Source organism: Tachypleus tridentatus, chromosome 3, assembly GCF_004210375.1.
Source record: "Tachypleus tridentatus isolate NWPU-2018 chromosome 3, ASM421037v1, whole genome shotgun sequence".
NCBI lineage: Eukaryota > Metazoa > Arthropoda > Merostomata > Xiphosura > Limulidae > Tachypleus > Tachypleus tridentatus.
Window position 1 is genome coordinate 58108728 of NC_134827.1, and position 22006 is coordinate 58130733.

The 22006-nt window shown below is 34.9% G+C and overlaps 2 protein-coding genes across 5 annotated transcripts in view; one reads left to right on the forward strand and one right to left on the reverse strand.

Moving 5' to 3' along the window:
- Nucleotides 1-4344: 4344 nt before the first annotated feature.
- Nucleotides 4345-22006, reverse strand: part of LOC143246938 (uncharacterized) — a 40645-nt gene continuing 22983 nt past the window's right edge. Inside the window, exons 2-3 of one of the 3 annotated variants that reach the window (XR_013026256.1) lie at nt 18831-18925; nt 4345-4500 (exon numbers count right to left, since the gene is read on the reverse strand). The gene's annotated coding sequence lies outside the window, so the exon portion shown is untranslated. Of the gene's footprint in view, nt 4501-13621; nt 14992-16787; nt 18443-18830; nt 18926-22006 lie in introns of those variants that run through there. The other 2 variants (XR_013026255.1, XR_013026257.1) reach the window with 2 other exon arrangements.
- LOC143246937 (uncharacterized) lies at nt 11460-19694 on the forward strand. 2 transcript variants are annotated; one of them, XM_076494209.1, is made up of 3 exons: nt 11460-11752; nt 13014-13235; nt 18837-19694. In XM_076494209.1, exons 1-3 carry the CDS (start codon nt 11721-11723, stop codon nt 18964-18966), a joined length of 384 nt encoding a protein of 127 aa, XP_076350324.1. In that variant the 5' UTR covers nt 11460-11720; the 3' UTR covers nt 18967-19694. The 2 variants fall into 2 exon arrangements, with proteins under 2 accessions (XP_076350324.1, XP_076350323.1); XM_076494208.1 differs by having other exon boundaries at nt 11473-11752; nt 18834-19694.

Consider the following 22006-nt stretch of genomic DNA (forward strand, 5'->3'; position numbering starts at 1 on the left):
ATGTCGTAAACCATTATGCCACACTGTGTCAAAAGCTTTCTCAATATCGAGAAAGCAAGCTACAGTGCATTCATTTTTATTAAAAGTGTCAGTAATTGATTCTGTAAGTCGAATCAGGTGGTCTGAAGTTTGACGGTACTTTCGAACTCCGTTTTGAATTTCGGGTAATTTTGAATCAGACACAAAGAAATAACCTCCACTTGAACATAATAATACTATAGCACACACAAATAAAGAAATAGCCGAAGCTTTCAAAGATCGCGCAGATAGCCCTCGAGTAGCTTTGTGCGAAATTTAAAACAAACTTAATATTACGAGAATTTTTTAAAATTATATTAATTTGGGAAACAATTAGTTTACTCATTTATTTAATTAGTTTTTTAAGAAAAGTTTGTTTCCTTATTATAAGACGTTTAATTTTTCTTTGAGAAAATTTGATAAAATATAAATTATCCTGCTTTCGAAAGTTATAATGAAATATGTAATTATAGTTCGAAATAACTGTTCGTATAATGATAATATTTTCTAATTGTATGCAGAGAGAAAACTTACTTTAGAAGTTTATTTATTCAAAATGACTTATCTTAACGTCAAGACTAATCGTTTTCCTGCCCAACTTGAACAGCACAAGTTTATGTTCCAAACAGTTAACCTTCCTTAAGAAAAATGGTGTATCCCTTCGAAGCTTAGTGATGTCGTTCGTAAGTAACCGTACAATGAAGTTTTCCTTCATTTTGTCGAATACTATTGTGTAACATATTATAATAACCTATATTTTTAATGATGTAATATTTTGTTAGCTGAAGGGCAAATTTAATTCTAATTTGATATCAAATTTATGTTCTAGCATATTAAAAAGGTAATTATAAATATAAGATAATGTTGAAGAGTTGAGTAAGTTGAAAGATAGTGTTTGTTTGTTTTTGAAGTTCGCGCAAAGCTACACGACGACTATCTGCGATTGCCGTCCCTAATTTAGCAGTATAAGATTAGAGGAAAGGCAGCTAGTAGTCATCACTACCAACCGTCAACTCTTGTTTTACTTTTACCAACGAATAGTGGGATTGACTGTTAAATTATAACGCCCCCAGGGCTGAAAGGGCAAGCATGTTTGGTATGACGGGAATTCGAACCCGCGACCTTCAGACTACGAGTCAAGTACCTTAACCGCCGGGCATGAAAAGATAGATATGATGATAGAAGTTTATTTCTAGTTAGAAAGTGAATGAATGGGTTAACTATTTAACTATTTAGTTAACTCTTTCTTTCCTATTTTCTAATTTACCTGTCTCAGTCTCATGATCTAGGGTGTACTTGACAGTTCTAGGAGAACATTTCAATTCTGAAGCAATTTGCTATAGAGTCCAATCAGCACAACGTAAAGTTTTTGTACGAACTCTCTGCTCTAGTGACAATTCTCTAAGCTTTTTGGGCAATGAAAATAACACTTAATATAATGTGTTAAACACTCTCTGTATGAAGGTTTATTTGTGAAGTTTTATGAAATTTATTTCTAACATACACCGGTACCATATGTTAGTTCCTTACTAACTTCTTTCCATATAGTTAACACACTGCATTGGGCACCATGACAGTTATTTCAGACCTTAAATTTAATCAGTATGTTCATTCAAGCAAAACCCTTATGATATGTCCTTGGTACAAGTTTACAGAAATTCTAAAGAATGACAAGTATTCTCATACTGATTCATCGGTTGTCAACAGTAAAGTATTACCATGTTGTTTTAGGTATAAAATATTTGAGTTTTCTTACGTGGTGACATGGAAGAATTAGCCCCACAAAATGGAAAGAATGACAAAATATTTTCTTGTCTTAACACTTTTGTGTTTGTGTTTTCTTATAGCAAAGCTACATCGGACTATCTGTTGAGTCCATCGAGGGGAATCGAACCCCTGATTTTAGCATTGTAACTCCGTAGACTTTCCACTGTAACAGCGGGAGACAACACTTTTGTTCAGTACTGTAATTGAATACTTGTTAGATATGATTTTGGTTTGTTTTGTTTTAAATTTCACGCAAAGCTACTCTCTGCACTAGCCATCCCTAATTTAGCAGTGCAAAAATAGAGGGAAGGCAGCTAGTCACCACCAACCACCGCCAACTCTTGGGCTACTCTTTTATTAACGAATAGTGTGATTGGTCGTAACATTATAACGTCCACACGACTGAAAGGGCAAGCATGTTTGGTGTGATGGGGATGCGAACCTGTAATCCTCAGATTGCTAGTGGAGCGCCTGAACTATCTGGCCATGCTGGGCCATTCTTTTTTTTTATTGCCGATTCTAAACGAGTACAAGCATGCCTTGTAATTTTGTTGGTCAGTATATTAAAGCATGACTTTTTATAAGTAAGTTCTGAATTGTAATGTTAGTTTCTGTTTTTTTTTCCTCACTTGATTTCTTCCAAAACCCCTAGTTTTTCGTTACTTCTCTTTCTAATAAAAATCACCGTTAACACTGGTTACTTCTCTTTCATTCGTTACAACAAGCAACACAAGCTGCCGCAACCATCCTTTGGGATCGTGACATGTATAGTACAGGCAGAACTATGTTTTGTTTTGTTTTTTACTTGAACAGATAATATTTTTGAGTGTATAAATTTTAAAAGAGATGACGACAACAGCACGAGCTAGCAGCTGGCAGTTTTATATCCTGTCCTTGACTTTTCTACTCTTAATCCACTTTTACGCTATGATGTATTCAATTAGTTCCCTGTGTTTACGGGCGTAATTAAGGACTGAAGAACCTCTATCTTCTGAATGCTTCCAGAGTTGACACTAGTTTTGTTTGTTTTCCTTTCGTGGAAAGACAGAGCGTGTACTATAGCTTTAGGCTATCAAGCGACGCTTGTCTGCATTTTGTTATAAACAAAACAAAGTGTGATGGAAAGATCTTAGTTCGTTTATAAAGTGCTCAAGTACTTAAGATGGGTTCCCAAGCGCACATAACCCGAGCCCTCGTGTTGATCACGTGGTTAGTACTAGCATGTAGTTTACTCTTTCATGCTATTTTCTTCAGTTCACTGAATAAATGTTCTTTAATAAATAACGTTGTTGAAGCTGACAAAGCGACAGTATTAGAACGCAGGGTCAGCTGTTATTTACGAAATCAGAAAAATTGTTTTAGCTTTATGTTTTAAAACGTTTTTGTTCGTTGTTTGAAGATCATGTGAATAATTCAGTCATTTTAAAATAAGATTATATATTTCAAATTAATTTTATAAAACACGAGATATTACGTACTTGGAAAACATAGTACATGTATTAAAGATTTTGTTTATTGGTTGTTTTTTCAATTTCGCGCAAAGCCACACGAGGGCTATCTGTGCTGGCTGTCCTTAATTTGGCAATGTAAACTAGATAGAAGGCAGGTAGTTATCACCACCCACCGCCAATTCTTGGGCTACTCTGTTACCAACGTAGAGTGAAATTGATTGTTACATAATAATGCTCCCACGGCTGAAATGGCATGTTTGGTGTGACAGGAATTCGAACCCACGCCTCTGACACTACTAGTCGAGCGCCCTAACCACCTGGCCATGTCGGACCATTAAGAATTAACGTAAAGACTAGTCTGTCACTCGATTTACCACTTCTCATCACATTCTATAGTTTTAAGGGAATTTCACTGCTTATAATATCTAAAACGTAGCGTTATTCCAAGCAAAATTAGGCGTTTTTGTTTGTTTTTTTTTGCTTTGTTTCTCAAACAAAACATAATGTTATCTCACCCTACGGGCCCGGCATGGCCAAGCGTGTTAAGGCATGCGACTCGTAATCTGAGGGTCGCGGGTTCGTATCCCCATCGCGCCAAACATGCTCGCCTTTTCAGCCGTGGGGACGTTATTAGTGACGGTCAATCTCACTATTCGTTGGTAAAAGAGTAGCCCAAGAGTTGGCGGTGGGTGGTGATGGCTAGCTTCCTTACCACAGATAGCCCTCGAGTAGGTTTGTGCGAAATTCAAAAGCAAACAAACAAAACAAAATACTCAAAGGTGTGTATAAATGTAATGCTATTTCGGATAGCTGTGGTTATCGTGCCCAGAAATTTAACCCAAGGATTTATTAATTTTCCAGTTACAGGAAAACCATTCTTTAGAAATAACGTTCAAATACCACTAATTCGTCAGATAAGAGCAACTCGAGAGTGTGAGTATCTTTCTTCCCTCTGGTCTATCAGTTAAAAAATTATGGACGACCATGCTCTGAAACTGATAAATATTGGTACCTGAAAGTCCACCACCATCACTTGTCATTCTTACACTAATGTTAATCAATATCACGATATTCAAAATGTACTGTCTAAATATATAGCACACTTTTCTCTCACACATATGTAGATATCATGGTGTGCCGAGTTAAGGCAGTCCTCCCAGTGGCACAACAGAATGTCTGCTGACTCACACTGCTAGAAACCGGGTTTCGATGCTTGTGGTGTAGTTTTGTGCTTAACTTCAACCAGTTAGTCAGAGTTAAGGCACTATGGGCCCCGGGGAAAAGAATAAATTATTATTCTCTCTTGCTTTTAAGAAAATACCATAAATTGAATGTATTAGTGAGAGAATAATTTAAAAAATAGTATATATATACATATGTATGTTATCTTATTATTTATTTCTATGCTTACAACACGCAGTGGGTCTCTGACGACAAAATGACCCTGGGCAACTGCTGCTTTTGTCCATCGGGTAAAATGGCCCTTATGTTATATGTGTATAAGTGACTAGATATTAGATGTACTTCCGCAAGATTCCCGAAAGCATTTTGTTTTAAAAGTAAATGAAACCATAATTAAGAGTAACAAATATTATTATTTCTTGCTTTTGAAGTTCATATGTAATACTGTTTTGTGGCCTACAGAGTGCATAATGCTTCTCGTGATTCATGGCAGGTGCACATTTTACTGCCGTAACAATAGTACAAACTCAACATTAAACATCTATTATGGGATGTCATTTAGGTGTCTAATCACTGACTGGTGGGAGTGGTTAGAGCAGATGACTCTTCAAGGCGATCTGTGGCCCTCTTTCGGGGAAAAATCATAATTTTTGTATATTCACATATGCAAATATCAAGAACTTGCGTCTGTTGCATCATGATTTTGAAACAATGGTCACTAAGCAAACCATAATCACAGAACATTTAATTTTTTTATATCTTAATCTATTAAAGTGAAAACAACCTTAACATTTGAGTAATGTAATTAATTTATTTAAATTTTAGAAACGATTTTCAAAGCTTTTCTTGGTCAGTAGAACACGTAATTCCTAAAGTATAAAAATATCGTAATTCAAGGACTCCAAAATTATTAGAGACGGATGGTTATCTACTGTCTTCAAGGCTACAACTAGTTTACGAGTAGCACGTGGTGTATTTCTAATGAAAAACGAAGTAATCATTTTTCAAATAGTGACACATACTGGGTTGTGATGACATGCAAATGAGAACGAATGAGATAGACAAAGATATTATTTAAGCTAAAATTCTATGAAAACAAAAAAACATAAGTTTATGAACTCAGATCATTAAGATTATGTTAGTTTTCCTTATAATCTTATTACTAGAAAGTCCCCTAATGACAAAGCGGTGTGTCTGCGGACTCACATCGCTAAAAACCGGGTTTCGATATCCGTGGTTGGCAGAGCACAGATAGTCCATTGTATAGCTTTGTGCTTAATTCTAAATAATCAACCATTAGAAAAACGAAAAATTTAAAACTTACAAAAACGCTACGTTGAGCAGCCATTGTCATATAAAACTGTAGATACAAAAAGTTGTACCAGAACCGTGATGACGAGAAAACCCACTTGTAAAGAAAATTATATATTTAGAAACGGATAGTATGGATAGAGAAAGCACAAGTAGAGGAGCGAACAACGTTTCGACCCTCTTCGGTCATCGTCAGGTTCACAAAGAAAGAAAGTGTTACTGACCGGTAACCAACTGATCGTGACATACTGATCGCATGTTTGACAAACACAACACCAACCTTATTTATAAAATACAATGTGATAACTGTCACGATTTCTATATTGGAGAAACAAGTAGAAAAATGGGAAACTAGATTCAAAGAACACAAAAAGTCACCTTCACACGTTTTCGAACACTGCAAATCAAATAAACACAACCATAGAAAACATCCAAATACTAAATAAAAAAACAAACATAAACAAACGCAAATTTAAAGTAGCCTTACTTATACAACAACTTAAACCCAAAATAAACCAATACAAAGGAACACCTTCATATCTATATTAATATATATATAATCAAACATCTAAGTAAGCACGCCCTCTACATTCCTACACTCAGTTTTACAACACCCTTCAAACATTTGGTCAGATATCGGTCAGTTACCTCTTTCTTTCTTTTTTTGAACCTGACGATGACCGAAGAAGGTCGAAACGTTGTTTGCTTCTATGTATATAAAAATATTTTCTCAACTCAAACCAACCGTTTTTTACATATATATGAATATTGATTTCATTCTGACAAATATAAAGTGCCTGTACTTTAGAAGAGAGGCGAATCTTTAGCTCAGTTTGATTTGATTCCACGTAACACGGAATATGTTAGTCAGTTGTACTTTTGAAATAGGCGAGCTGATGTTCTATAGAAAATATATCCAATTCTTCCCAGATTGTGTCGAAGAAACAGTGGAATGTCCGATTACATGTATAGAAGAGAGTTAAGTCTCCTTTGTTTGTCCAAGCAGTGTTCCATGGTTTAATACTAGCAAGTTGAGCTGGATGAGTAAAACACTCATTGTACTTACATAGGTGGGGTTTTTAAGTTCTACGTTATGTAATTAGGTATTTGTAACACAGTCAATGTAGTGTTATCTCTGTCGCAAGAATATAACTTTCAATTGCATATGCTCATTGCTCCTGAACACAGACACTTAGTGATGAAGAAAGTTGGTTGTCTTCATAAAACACAACTGGAAATATTTCTATCACAGAAAGTTCATTGGAATCATTAATAACCTATAAAATTCTGGAAGAGATAATAGCACGTTGAATATAAATGTTTCAGGAAAGTGAATTTTAGTTAAGATTACACAATAAAAGAACTGATGTTCCAATGTAATAATTAGGAATGGTTGTAATACATGTCAGAAACATGAAAACAATATTGATGTGGCTATATTGGTATGTAATATATCTAAGCACGCCCTCTAAATTCCTACACTCAATTACACAACCGCCTTCAAACATGTGATCAGCTATCGGTCAGTAACACTTTCTTTTTTTGTGAACCTGAAGATGTTCGCTCCTCTACTAGTGTTTTCTCTACCCATACTAGCCGTTTTTAAATATGATAAAGTTGCACCAGAACGCTAGTTTAAGTAGTAGTCATGGTTATATAACACCATAGACGTAAGCTGTTGAACTGCATATGGTACCTGCTCCTCGAAAGATGTGCAGAATATACCAGCTTAACCAGTACTCTTTATTTCACTAGAATCTATTAATAAACTAACTGGACGGAAGGTATGTAAATTCATGATTAATGAAATCTTATCGTATGGCATGCAAAGCTGATCGCCTTACATACAATTGTAAAAAACAACAACAAAGCAACGCCCATAAAACTGCCAGATGTAAAACTGGAAATCTGTGTGTACTCCCGCATGGATCTAATGAATCTCCATACCAATTTTGGTGAAGATCCATACACATCGTGCGAAGTAGTTACATGGACATACAACAGACACTATAATATTTATATAGAAATATATCGATCAAGCATAGCATACTGGTTATTTACGGAGTTTTCGAATCGAAAGGCCCAAGGTTTGGGCGGCGACATACCATTTACCATGCTTAGCATTTTCAGCTGTAGGAGCGTTATACTGTAATATCCAATCCTTCTGTTTAGGTGGTGAATACTGGTGGCTGTCTTCTAAATTGCGTGTCTGAAATAGAGAGTACTATGTCTCAACCCAGAGGATCTCTGATCTTACTGTTTAGTTCATGTAACCTGGAAAGTGCAATTCAAGTTGAAATTTTCAAACACCAAAATATGTATAACAGTATATGGTTCATTGGATCTGCCTCACAAACATTTACGATATCCAAATTCCTGTTATGTGTTCAAAAAAATTCATCACTTCATGTAGGTCCATGTAACAAAACACAGAGATCCGATCTGTACTACATCCAGGTTCCTGTTTTGTATTCAGAAAACAGCCATCGCTTCATCTATGACCATAAAATCTTTCATTAACTTACTGTGTGTTAAAAAATCATCACATGTTGCTACCAGTTGTGAATACAAACCTATATTTATTTTCTTGACAACTGAAATAATTTTGATTTTTTTTTTTTTTTTGCGTACAAGATTTGAGCCTTGGACCACTCGCATTACACATTCTACCAACTAACATAAAGTGGAAGATTGTTTCTTCAGGGCCACTCTTCACTCTGTAACGGAAGAAAATAATCCCGATAAATGCTTTCACTACATTGTACTGTTTGGTTCAGAACCATCTTCCATTTCTCTCAGAAACAATTAAATGGCCCGGCATGGCCGAGCGTGTTAAGGCATGCGACTCGTAATCTGAGAGTCGCGGGTTCGCATCCCGGTCGCGCCAAATATGCTCGCCCTTTCAGCCGTGGGGACGTTATTATGTGACGGTCAATTTCACTATTCGTTGGTGAAAGAGTAGCCCAAGAGTTGGCAGTGGGTGGTAATGACAAGCTGCCTTCCCTCTAGTCTTACACTACTAAATTAGGGACGGCTAGCACAGATAGCCCTCGAGTAGCTTTGTGCGAAATTCAAAAAACAAACAAACAGACAATTAAACTTAACAGAACATCGTACTTCTGTTGTGTGCTTCCAACATATTGTACTCATTGATGTAGGCCAGTCATAGCCAAGCGGTTAGAACGATTGACTCGCAATCTTAGGATCGCGAATTCAAATCCTCGTCGCACTAAACATGCTCACCCTTTAAGCCGTGGGGGCGTTATAATGTAATGGTCAATCCTACTATTCGTTGGTAAAAGAGTAGCCCAAGAGTTAGCTTTAGGTGGTGACGATTAATTGCCTTCTTCCTGGTTTTACATTGTTAAATTGGGGGAGGGTTATCTGCGCTAGCCCTCGAATAACTTTGCGAGAAATTCAAAAAACAAATATAAAAAACGACAGTATTATTTAATTTGAAAGAAAACAAAACGAAGTTTTATTTGGAAGAAACGTATTTATTATTATTATTTAATATACAAAGCTCTTAAAGTTTGCTATCATTAATTATGCAAATGAACATTTTTCAGAATCGACTCATCAATGAAGAAATTTATCCAATAGGAGACATTTGATTTGGAAAGTTGATAAATTCCACTTAAGAATTTTAACTTTCGGTTTAATATAGGAAAACTTCACCTTAATTAAACCTATTAGTCCAGTAAAGGCTCTGCTTACCAGAAAAGACCCGTCACAAGATGAATGGATGTTCATCATCCCATACCAGAAAGTATCCGGGTAAACATCATGAAATATTCCTCATTAAAATATGATAAGTTAACGTTTAATCAGATGACATCACCGAATGCCATGAAATATAATACCAGTTGACATTCATTCAACTGGTATCACCAAGTGTCCAAGAACAAACGGTCAGTTAATGTTTTTTTACGTGAAACCATCAAGTGCCAAGGAAACATCACCAATTAATGGTTAATTACTTGATACCACCAAGTGTCCAGGAGCATATGATCGGTTAGCACTTATTCAACTGATACTACCAAGTGTTCATGAACAAATTACCAATTAATGTGTATTCCTCTGAAACTACGAAGTGTCTATAAACGAGCGATCAGTTTATTTTTATTCATCTGACACCATGAAGTGTCAAGAAAAATTCACCAGTTAATGGTTAATCACCTGACATTTAGGAACAATGACCGGTTAATATTAAGGCACGAGACATCACCAAGAGTCAAGGAATATATGACTAATTAATTGGTAATCACGTTGTACCACTCATAGACTAGTAACGGACCAACAAATAGTATTTTTTATCAAACACAAGGAATTACATTATTAATATTATTAACGACTGTTTGTTCTTCCACTTCATGAGGAACTAAATAAGAAGTGTTCGCGCAATGTGATCACCTACACGTCACTGATGTTTAGTCATTACACATAATTAATTTTCAGTCAATATTAACACATCGTCAAAATTATGTATTAATTGACCATTAATAGCATTTACTTTTTTTTCCTTTAACAGATAACTTTCCGAAGTCACGATCGTCCTACGTGCCGAAAAACAAACTCATCCCATTGGCCCTTATTCTGTATGACGTCATGTCTCTTGAAAAGTCGGTTGGCACTCACTGTATTTTAGCTCGAGTTTGAGACAAGTTACTGTTAGTGTTTCAGTCTAGAAAAGGGTTTGGATTAAGAGTGTTAACCTTATGTAATTGACTAAACATTCGAGGACAAGTTCTGAGCTGTAACATGTGCTCCATTTCCAAACAGCATGAGAACTCTATAATTGGTATGATTGTACATAAACCGTTCTTGCCTCAGTTAGACAGGTTTATAACGCTATCATAATGATAATAGAGAAGGCATAATAATACTGTAGATAAAAAGCAAACAATGCTGGGAGATATCTTGACGAAGACCAAGCTGGAAACGTCTGTTAATTAATCGACTGGCGCTAATAGAAAGGAATAAACGGCTAAAAGGTAAGTAAAACAACCACTTTTTGAAACGTCTGGTGCTAATCGACTTTGAATTGTATTCGTATGTTTTATTGGTACCTATCTCACTATCAGAGTCGCAGTCAGAGTATTACATAAAAAAACACAACAACCTTAAACTAAATCTTGACTGTTCAGTTCTGATTTCTGAGTAATTCCGGTGAAAATTTTGTGAATCATTTGTAAATCTACAACTTACGAGAACTTTAGTTGTAGTTGAATGAAATTGGAATACGTATTTGACTTCAATACGTTCCACTATGGCATGTACACAGTGCACTATTGGTAACACGATTGACGTAAACACAATACATAACAATAAGAGAAGTATGGCAACCCGTAGTAACTGCCCAGTCACTGCTATTGTTAAGTAAAAACTGCAATGTCAGTGAGGCTTAGCTTACGCGAGAGTTTCACTGACAGATAGACTTCTGATTAAACTAAAAGAGGGATAAACAGGTATATATTCTGTTAGAAGTTGGAGAACAGTCTGTTGTGAATGAAGGAGAGATACAGAAACAGAAATGTTCTTAAATAGTAATAACAGATATGTGTAATTCTGTTGAAGCAGGGATACAATGTGAACGTATGTATGATTTTTGTATACTGGGAACTGACTAAGCAGGTTTACGTAGTTCTTACTACTTACTCTTTCTATTGGTCATAGTACTTAAGAACTTTCAAATGATTGGTTTGAAGGGCGGATTTACTCAAGTTGATTTGCTAAATGTATTGTTATCTCGACAAATCATAGAAGAGGGAGGTTCTTATTTTATATTTATCAGGTCTGAATCTCAAATTCGAGTTTCTAATTCTTTATGTATTTGTACATGTTGAATAGTGGGCGTGATGAAATAGAAACTGAGTAACAAGACAGCTGGACGTATTATGTGACATACAGTAACAGATACTTAACTTTTGTCTTTATACATTTCCTCTTAAATTAAGAAATTAAAACATATATAATTTTAAAATTTAGATTATGAACTACGTTTTGATGCTAATCTCATTGACGTAAGTGGTTAAAAATGTTAGTTCATAAAATTTTGAAAATAACGCGTCAAACGTCGTGACACGTGCAATTTAACCTACACGGGTGAAATAAAGGGATTTTGTTTGTTTCTTTTGAATCTCGCGCAAAATTACGCGAAGGTTATCTGCGCTAACCGTCCGTAATTTAGTAGTGTAAGACAAGAGGGAAGGCAGCTAGTCATCACCACCCACCGCCAACTTTTGGACTACTCTTTTACTAACGAATAGTGGGATTGACCGTCACATTATAATGCTCCCATGGCTGAAAGGGCGAGCGTGTTTGTTGCGACCGGGATTCGAATCCGCAACTCTCGGATTACGAGTCGAGTTCCTTAACACACTTGGCCATTCTGGGCCAAAAAGTGTTTTTTATAGTAAAGCCACATCTGGCTATCTGTTGAGCCCACCGAGGGGAATTGAAACCCTGATTTTGGCATTGTGAATCCATAGACTTACCGCCGCACTCGGGGGAAGAAACCAAAGGGATATTTGCGCTATCACGACCATCGAAACACGGTTTTTAGCAATATAAGTCTGCAGACATACCGCTGTGCCAATGGGGGCCTTTTACATATTTGTCATACATAGTAGGTTCAATTCATTTTCACCGAGTTGTTATTGACAATAATAATTCAAATACCATATAAACTATACAAGTTTAATGAAAATAATTCTTACTTCTTACAAGAAGTAGTAATAGTGTGACTCAAAACTTACACAATATTTTAATCTCTAATATATAGTTTGTTTGTTTTTTGGATTTTCGAGCAAAACTCTTAAAGGGCTATCTGCGTTTGCCGTACTTAATTTAGCAGTGTAAGGCTACAGAGAAGCCAGCTAGTCATTACCACCCACCGCCATCTCCTGGGCTACTCTTTTACCAAGAAATAGAGTGAGTAACTATCGTATAATAACGCCCCACGGCTGAAAGAGAGGCATCTTTTCGAGTCGAGCACCTTAACCAACTGGCCATGCCCGGCCCTAGTATATGCTAAGACTTAATATTAATAAATATTCTTCCTTTAATTTTAAGTTTATTTCAAAATACAAAAGCTAGTTTTGTGAAAATATTTCTCAATTTTACTATTACCAATAAATTCATCTCTCTGTCATACTTATATATGATTTATATATGATTATAAGAACAGCTTATAAAGCACTAATGGTCAAAAGGTATGAAAAGTATGGATTTTCAGTTAATGAAATAACTCTTTAATCAATATTTTTTTTCTTACTCCGATAGAAGAGCTCTTGGAGTTACAGGCAGAGAAGGGAAAGCTCTAAGTAATGACTTGCACTCCTCCTCGAAAGAAGAAAAACTGAAAAACTCTGAACTGATTAAGCAGCTATCTAAACAGCATAACATGTGCTTTGAGCTTGAAATGACTTTATCATCAACAGAAATAGATATTTCTGATTTGAAAGAGGGTTTGGTCCGATGTCAAAAGCAAATGAAGGAGTACCTGTATGTTAATAAATTATGTTTGGATAATTTTTTGTAGTTTTAAGAAGCTTCAAATAATACTAGTATGTTGACTTTTATTCATTCAGATGTACTTTTAATCTTGGAATATCTGGTGTTTAATTTGGTTGTAGTTGATATTAACTTTTTAATTATAATCTTACAAATGGAAAATAATTATTGAAAGCTCATAGTTTTTTGCATTTCTATCATATCTGTTAAGCAGATGTACAAAGTATTTTGTTGAACAACTTATGTACATATCAAATGAGACTTCAGTTGCAAAGTAATGTTGAAGCTAAAAAATATTTGAAATGTTGAAAGATATGTTTTATATCATATTAACGACTATAAATATAGAGAGAAACAGTAAACATAAACATTTGGTTATTTTCATTTCTCTAATAATTGTGATTACTTGTAATTGCTTTATTATTGTTTTTAAAAATAACGTCAATAAACACAGATGTAATTTTACAATCTTATACATTTTGTTTATATCATACAGTATTGGCATTTAATTAAACATGTAAAAACATACATTTTATTTACAAAGACATATCTTGTACATTTGTTCTTCAGGAAATGTTATGATGTTGATAACCTATATACTATCAGAGATACCAACCATTACAATTTGAGTGAAATCATTACAATTTTGGTGTATACATTACAACTATACACTCATACAGACAAATATTATAACTTGTTGCAACTCCCAAGTTATATTATACAGGCTTATACAATAAAGTGATAAATTGTTCCCCCAGGGCTTTAAAGGGGTGAAAAGAAAAGTTCTAGTTAGATACAAATAAATTTTGATAATAAATAAAAGACAGTCCAAATGGCTACTTGCAATAATCATGTTTGTGCTTGAAATAATAAAAAATACTTGTATCTCCAATGTCTCCCAATAGTTTGAGTGAGGTGCTTCTCCATACTGGGTACGTGGGAAAATCAATAGTTACGTCATCAGTGCTTGTCAGCCAATCAGCACTCGCATAGATGGGTATTTCTCGTTTTCTAAGCAGCATAGAAACACCAATGTGATCGTTCACAAGATGGAAAAAAGAGGCCTTGTTCACCACATTGTCTTGTTTCTGGTAAATCTAAAAGGACTAAAACTGTGAAAAAGCTCTGTCTACAATCATAACGCTCAGTCATTTGAAATAGTTGGCATCTCTGTACTATAAGCAGAAAGAGTTATGAGCAAACAAATATAGTGGTAAAAGGTTCAATTTTCTATTAAAATTGATATGAATTAATGATATTGTTTGTATTCATATGCTGGATACCAAAAATTTAATGTTGCATTAATTTTCAGATACAGTGATCAGTATATATTATTTGCAATAGATACTTTTTTATCTAACTTCAGAATAATCTACTTATGTTCAAGGGAACTAAACAGTTGAATGAGGGTCTTGCTGTTTAATTAAAAATGTGTGTTAAGCAGCATGAGAAAAATGTTCAGAAACACTACTCATTTCTGTGCACCACAAAGAGCTAATACATTACACGTATCACCATGTAAATTTGTGTGCAGGTTACTAGCCTTTAATAAATTTCCAACTTCTGTACATCTCAACATGTATTGTACCAGTCAATTATAGAATGATACATCCTACATTCATAGTAATCTGCATGAGAACCAGCAGGCTCATTCTTTCCTAGGCACTGTTTGCCTTCTGTAATTATTGTTTTAATCTTTTGTTACTATTCATTGTTTAGTCCCTCTCTTCTTAACTTTCTTTTTTATCTGAAAGAACAATATATATTTTAAAACATATCAGTGGAACATTCATTTGAATTACCTTCATTTTGATATTTGTTTAATTGACCTATTCTTTTATTCCTATATCTGTTCTCATTGTTTAATCTGGCATCCCAGTTCTTTCCCACATCTTTTTATTTATGCACAGTCGTCATACCTAGATCAGTTTATTTTTAACTGATACATAAAATAAAAACACAAACATGCCACTTCAACAACATTTTCATGGATTTATTGGATTATGTATTCATGTTTCTGGCATCTTCCAAGATATATAACACTGCTTCGCAGTAGTCATTCAATAGTGTACTGACAGTAAAGACACTACCGGTCAGTGATGACGAGAAAACCCACTTGTAGACAAATATATATGTAAAAACGGCTGGTTTGAGTTGAAATTTAAATTTTTTTTTTTATATGGAGGAGCAAACAACGATGACCGAAGAAGGTTAAAACTTTGTTCACTCCTCTACACCTAAAAAAAAAAAATCTCAACCCAAACGTGTCGTTTTTACATATATATTTCACTACTGGTCAGTGATACTTCTAATATTGTGCAACATGTGATTGGTTCCATTCTGATCTCAGATCTAGGATTCACAGTTATCTGCATCTGAGCCTGCCCCATTCTGTAAGTGTTTCATTACTGTTGTTTTTATATTTCCATATCTACTGTTGTTCTCTTTTCAATGTGGACCAGGTAGTCTCACTTTCATTGTTCATTGCTTGGATTCCATGGATTTGTATATTTTGTTTTCTCTTCCTGTGGTGATATTTTGCTGACTCACAAGATTTTTTATTGTATGAGCACCATTCGCCTGATTTTTTTCTTATTCAGTTCAGGGATCACTGTGAGGTCTTATGTATGGGCTGAATCCTTTACAATAGGAGTCTGTGAATTGTTGGTGATAGATTTTAACAGTAAACAAACAGTACACAGTCTACTTGTTTTAAATATACATATATTTTTCCTTTCAATTGGTCTTCTTCAGTCTACGAACCAAGTTTTGACATTAAGCAGACCCATATGCAGAACGTGTGTGACAGGAGTTTCTGATTTACAAGATCACAAGTCAACACATTCTGTGCAAAGTACAATCAGCATGCTAATGCTATGTGGATCAGAGAGGCATGTGGATATTTCAAGTCAAAAAAATGCTAATGCCTCATCCAGACTGTGCTTGCCAAGGAGTACATTGAAAACATCTAGCACCAAGGAAGTGCCTGTCCACTTTCATAGCTTATGTATACTGGCTTTATAAAATAGATTTCATGGTATTCTGTTGTACTTTTTCCAGTGAAAGACTGTTACAGTGGTTAAATCTGAGTCCAGGTACTTTTATGGATTATCCTCAACATCTTTTGCTCACCATGGTGTAAAAGAGGAGAACAAGAGACCTTCACCATCTCCATATTATATATAACTATTAGGGTGGTTAACTGGGAGAGTTTCTTAGCAGTTATGGAATCCCTCCAGAAAAAAGTCAGAGTGAGCAGCACAATGCATAAGGAAGTAGGGAAGGAGTATCCATGTTATTACAGTACAGGTCAACCAAAAGGTCTGATTTTCCACTGGTTTTGGTCATCAGAATGGGCCAAAGTGTTCTCCTTTGGAATCAGGAAGGGACCTTAGTCTCCTGTATGTGTAGTGATTAAATTGTACAGTAGAAAACAGACTAAAATATATGTCTGATCATTAAGCTAATATGTACTACATTTTATGTCCATCCAATCTGTTATGTGAAAAGATCAGTTGATCATATAATTTTCTTTCTACCCTGAGAAAAATTAGCTAATCTTTGTTTTCCTCCTTTCGTACTTCCATCTAGAAAAAAAAGTAAACCCTGCCTCAGAAGAAAGCACTGTCCCACAAGTTTTGCCCTTCTATCATACTATGCCCTCACTAACAGGTGTCATGTTCTGTGGACTTTTCCTTTCCACTGCATTTGGAGAATAGAACTCATTTAGGTTTTCTCCTTTGCATAGGCCTCTCCACTGTGTGAATGTAGAATTTGGCTACTGTGTGAAGAGAATTAATTAGATTATTTCAGAAGATTGTATTTTCCTTGTTTGAGAATGTGTTTCAGATGCATACTTCACTAAACACCTTCCCAACCTTTTCTCAGCATTATTGGTTCACATTATTCCTGTCTCATCTATGAATGAAGTTAATAGTGAATGCAAGTGTTGATGGGAATCTACTGTGGATGGATTATATGTTGCTCTTTTATTGGTGGGTGGTTATTTTTAAATGATGATTATCTCATGTTCTAGTGAAGCTCACATTAAAATGTGATTTAGCTGGAACATAGTTCAAGATTAATTGTGTGTGCAAGTTCTCAACAGTGGGTGCATGAGAAATAACTATTGTATGTGTAGAGATATATCTGTTGGAAATACATTTTCAAGTAAGGAAAATGTTAAACCTTTCTTGATTTTTTTCCCCATCGTAAGGGCTGGCTATCACAGATCTTCGAGGTGGTTTGTTTTGAGCTACCCCTTATTCATTACAAAGTGGTCTAATGTTCTGCAAAGTTTTCAGCTTTAAAATTGTTGGACCCCATTCACTATCTGTGGCTTCAGCTCTGCAGGGGGATTTTCCACACTTCTCCAGTCCAGAATTCGTACATTGAGTCTCAAACACCTCCTCTTCATCTCTGCTGTTTTCAACTTTCTTTACTTTATACTTCAAAACTTTGATCCACACCATAGTATCCCCTCTTTGGGTGTGTCTTTCTTCCTTGGTGTGCAGGGTTTTTTTCAGAATAGATGATCTGCCATGCTTCCTTTTGGTCTTCCTGTCCAAGCACAGCTGGCTGAATTGAGCCTGTCCTTAGAAAACATTGCTGTCTCCACTGGTCAGTCAGTCCCACCATGGCTTATCACCATCCTCACCTGTGACCTTTCTATGAGCCATCTGAGGAAAGCAGTTACTCCTGACTGAAAGTTCTGTCTTCTGTTTGCTGAACATCTTCAGAACAATCTTTGCATTCCTATTTATAAGGATGGTTCAAAATCAGATGATTGTGGGCTCTGCCAGGGTGGTTGATTGTGGTTCAGTTGTTGCACATACAATTCCCTCTGCAGTTTCTGTGTTCACTGCTGAATTGCATACCATTTCTCTTGCCCTGTATCACATAGAGGCTATGCTGTACACTAATTGTACTATTTATACCAACTCTCTTACCACTCTATTAGTGCTGAAATCACTTCAAGTTAGTTCTCACCATGTTCTCATCAATATTCAAACCTGACTGGCCCATTTCTCTTCATCTTCCATTTCTATCCAGTTTTTTCTGGATACCAGGCCACATTGGTATTTACTGGAATGAACTGACACGACAGATAAGTCCGTCTGCTCTTCTGCTATCACTACCGTGTCTGTTCTACATTTAGACTATAATCCAGTATTCAAGAAGTGAACTGGTACACTTTTCTAAGAATATGATACAAATTGTGAAATAAAATTGTGTAAGTGATTGGAAACAGAAAATGAATAACTTACACTAACAATTTTGAAAGATTTATAAATAAAAGCACTTAATGGTGGTAGAGCAAATAGAAGAGTGAAATAAACATATAAATAAATGAAAATGAATTCCTTTATTATTGAAATAATAATTTGTATATGTTATTACTTAATTAAATTATTTTATTTTTCTATAATATATATTATTTTTTATATCTTTTTAGTATTATTATTAAGGGCTTTCTGTAAGAGACTTTTAAATGTTTTAATTAGTTGAAAAACTGTTTAACCTTTGTTACAAGCCAGTAAAGCATTCTGATAATATCAAAAAAGTAATCTTCAGTCTTTGTCTTACCAGCAGAGAAGCTTGTGAAAGAAAAAACCTTGGCTGTGAAGTTTTAACAGGAGCTCTTGAAACTGAACATGCAAAAATAACTCAGTTACAGTTGGCTGTGGAATCAAAGAAAGAGAATGAGATATGGAAAGCTTAAAGTTGCAATTGTAATAAATAAACTAAGTAGTGTAAAATCATTATTTTTAAACTCCCTTTTTAGTAAATAAAGTAAGTGGTTTAAATTTCTTTCTGTTATAAATAAAATAAGTAGATTAAAATTTTTATATAATAAATAAATACTTTAAAATCATTATTTAATAAGTAAAGTGAGTAGTTTAAAAATATATCTGTAATGAATAAAATATGTAGTTTAATATCCTTCCTGTGATGAAGTAAGTAGCTTAAAATCTCTTTGTGATAAATAAAGTAGTTCAAAATCATTATGTAATAAATAAAGAATTCTTTAATATTTTTCTGTAATAACTAAATTAAATAGCTTGAAATCATTATTTAATAAATAGTGAGAAGTTTCAAATTATTAATTTTGTAATAATTAAAGTTGTTAAAATAATTATGTAACAAAGTAATTAGTATAAAATTATTTCTGTAATAAATGTGTAGTGTAATATCCCTTCTCTAATAAAGTAAGTAGTTTAAAATCCCTTTGTAATAAATAAAGTATAAAACTGTATGCAGAATACAAAATTAAGGTTAAAAAGTGGTTCACCTCAGTAAGGTATGGGTGAAGTTATCTAACCTAATGTCACAGTAAAATAAAAATTAATTTCTCACAAATTGTAGGTAAAGGAACTGTAAATATCATTTTCAAGGAACTGTTTAACATTGTATTAAATCATGATATGTGAATAAAAAAATTGTGGTTTCAAATGTTTTGTGAATTATTGCGGAAAACTGAACTATGTTTGCAAGTTCTTAATCGAAACAAGTACCAGTACTAACACATTTCTATGCATTGAAACTGAAACATTATAAAAAACCTCATCACCACCCACAACTCTTTTACCAACGAATAGTGGGATTGACCGTCACATTATAACGCCCCCACGGCCGAAAGAGCGAGCATGTTTGGTGTAACATTCGAACTCGCGATCTTCGGATTACGAGTCAAGCGCCTTAACCACCTGGCCATGCCGGACCCGTTGATAAACTGACAAGACCCTGATGCAACTCATAGAAGAGTAAAGCCCCTGCTGTAATTTGTCTGTACACTTTTATATAAGAAAGCCCTTAAAGTAACTCATTTATGTAACGTTTTTAATTTAAGAAAGGGACTAAAACCATGAACTACCTCTTGTAGATTTTTTTACTCAGTGACATAACCTCCTTCCCTCATAGACACCAAGTGGCTAAGCAATAATTGTACAGGCTCGTGACACCAAAAACCAGGTTTCTTTACCCGTGGTGGGCACGACACAGAAAGCCCATTATGTGTCTTTGTTCTTAATCAACGACCGAACCATACCAGGAAATACTGTTAAAATATTTGTTCTGATTTATTTTAGGAATAACCACAATAAAGATGCTATGGAAAAAAAATATTTTCTACTCTTTTATTTAATGTTAAAGCCCACATTTTTTACAGAAAAAGAGATAAAAATGAAGGCCTTATATTTGAACAAACATCCAGCCATCGTACACATACAGCACAGCTCGGGTGTTACATTCCACCCAAAAACATCATTTGAAGTTAACATTCAAAATTTATAATATGAGCATACAAAACAGTTTAAAGGCAGAAATAAAAATAGCTCTATGTACAGCAAAATTCCACGTCTAAATATCACTTTAAAGCCAATTTTTGCTTGTTTAATACAACAAAAATACAATATATTTAAAGTCTTTAAAATAAAGTATCGTTTCATAGACACGCAGATATTCGTTACGTTCTATTTAAAATATTCAATAGTTTCCACAAATAGTAATATTTTAACAACTCATAAAAAAACACCTGTTGTGGTCTAATTTTTATAACAGATCATGAATTGATAATACGTTTTTAAAGCGAAGTATGTTATTATTATTAACGAATTTGTATTACTCCGAGAAGATAATTAATTCCCCAGAGAAAGTACCTAAATGACCCAATAACATAACATCAAAACTCCTTACAGCAAAGTTATGAACTATCTCGTGTGCGTCATAATTTGAAATTACAGTGGTGCCTCGGTTCTTGAACATATTGTTTGATAAAAAAAATGTCTCGATTGTTCAACATAAACTCGGTTCCTGAACCAAGCTGTCGCAGCCCGAACCCCCGAAATTACCCGACTGATGACCCGAACAAACCCCTTCAACCATTTTCAGCCCACGCCAAGCTTAACAAAACACCTGTCGCTCAGTCCACACCCCGCTAAAATCGGCTGTGAACGTTCTCGTTTTTTGTTTTTCTAAATATTCTGATCAAATAAGCCACCATGGGGTCAAAGAAAGATAATGAAAGCAGCAAACCAAAAGAAATGTTGTTAGAGCCACAATAGAGGTGAAAAAGATCTAACAGCGAAGTATGAGAGTGGTGTTTGCGTGTCTGATCTTGCTACACAGTTTGGTATGGCGAAGTATACAGTCTGCATCATACTGAAAAATAAAGAGGTCATCAGAGGACCTGATGTTGCAAAAAAAGTGACAGTGCTTACGCCACAAAGATCACAAACAATGGAAGAGGTAGAAAAACTGTTGTTGATTTGGGTAAACGAAAACAGTTAGCTGGTGATAGCATTTTGAGACCATCATTTGTGAGAAAGGAAAGCATTCTGACCTCCTGAAAACACCGCTGGAACGAGTGCTGATATAAGCGATGCCTTTAATGCTAGTAGGGGTGGTTTGAAACATTTAGGAAGAGAAGTGGCATACATAGTGTGGCAAGACATGAGGAGGGTGCCAGTTCTAACAAAGACGTTGCTGATAAATTCGTTAGGGAACTTAAGGACTCTATAGAAGCTGAGGTTTTATTCCCCAACGAGTGTTCAACTGTGATGAGACAGGCCTCTTTTGGAAGAAAATGCCAAAGAGGACCGAAATCATCAAGGAGGAGAAGTCACTACTAGGACAAGCCAATGAAGGACAGGCTAACTCTATTGTTATGTCGTAATGCAAGTGGGGACTTAAAACTTAAGCCTATGCTTGTGTACCATTCTGAGAACCCGAGGGTTTTTAAGAAAAATAAAGTCCTGAAAAGT

Coding starts and splice junctions, on each gene's coding strand:
- LOC143246937 (XM_076494208.1), top strand. CDS start 11,721: ATGAACTACGTTTTGATGCTAATCTCATTGAC. Junction 11,753..13,013: donor TTGATGCTAATCTCATTGAC/GTAAGTGGTTAA, acceptor TTACTCCGATAG/AAGAGCTCTTGGAGTTACAG. Junction 13,236..18,833: donor AAGCAAATGAAGGAGTACCT/GTATGTTAATAA, acceptor TTGTCTTACCAG/CAGAGAAGCTTGTGAAAGAA.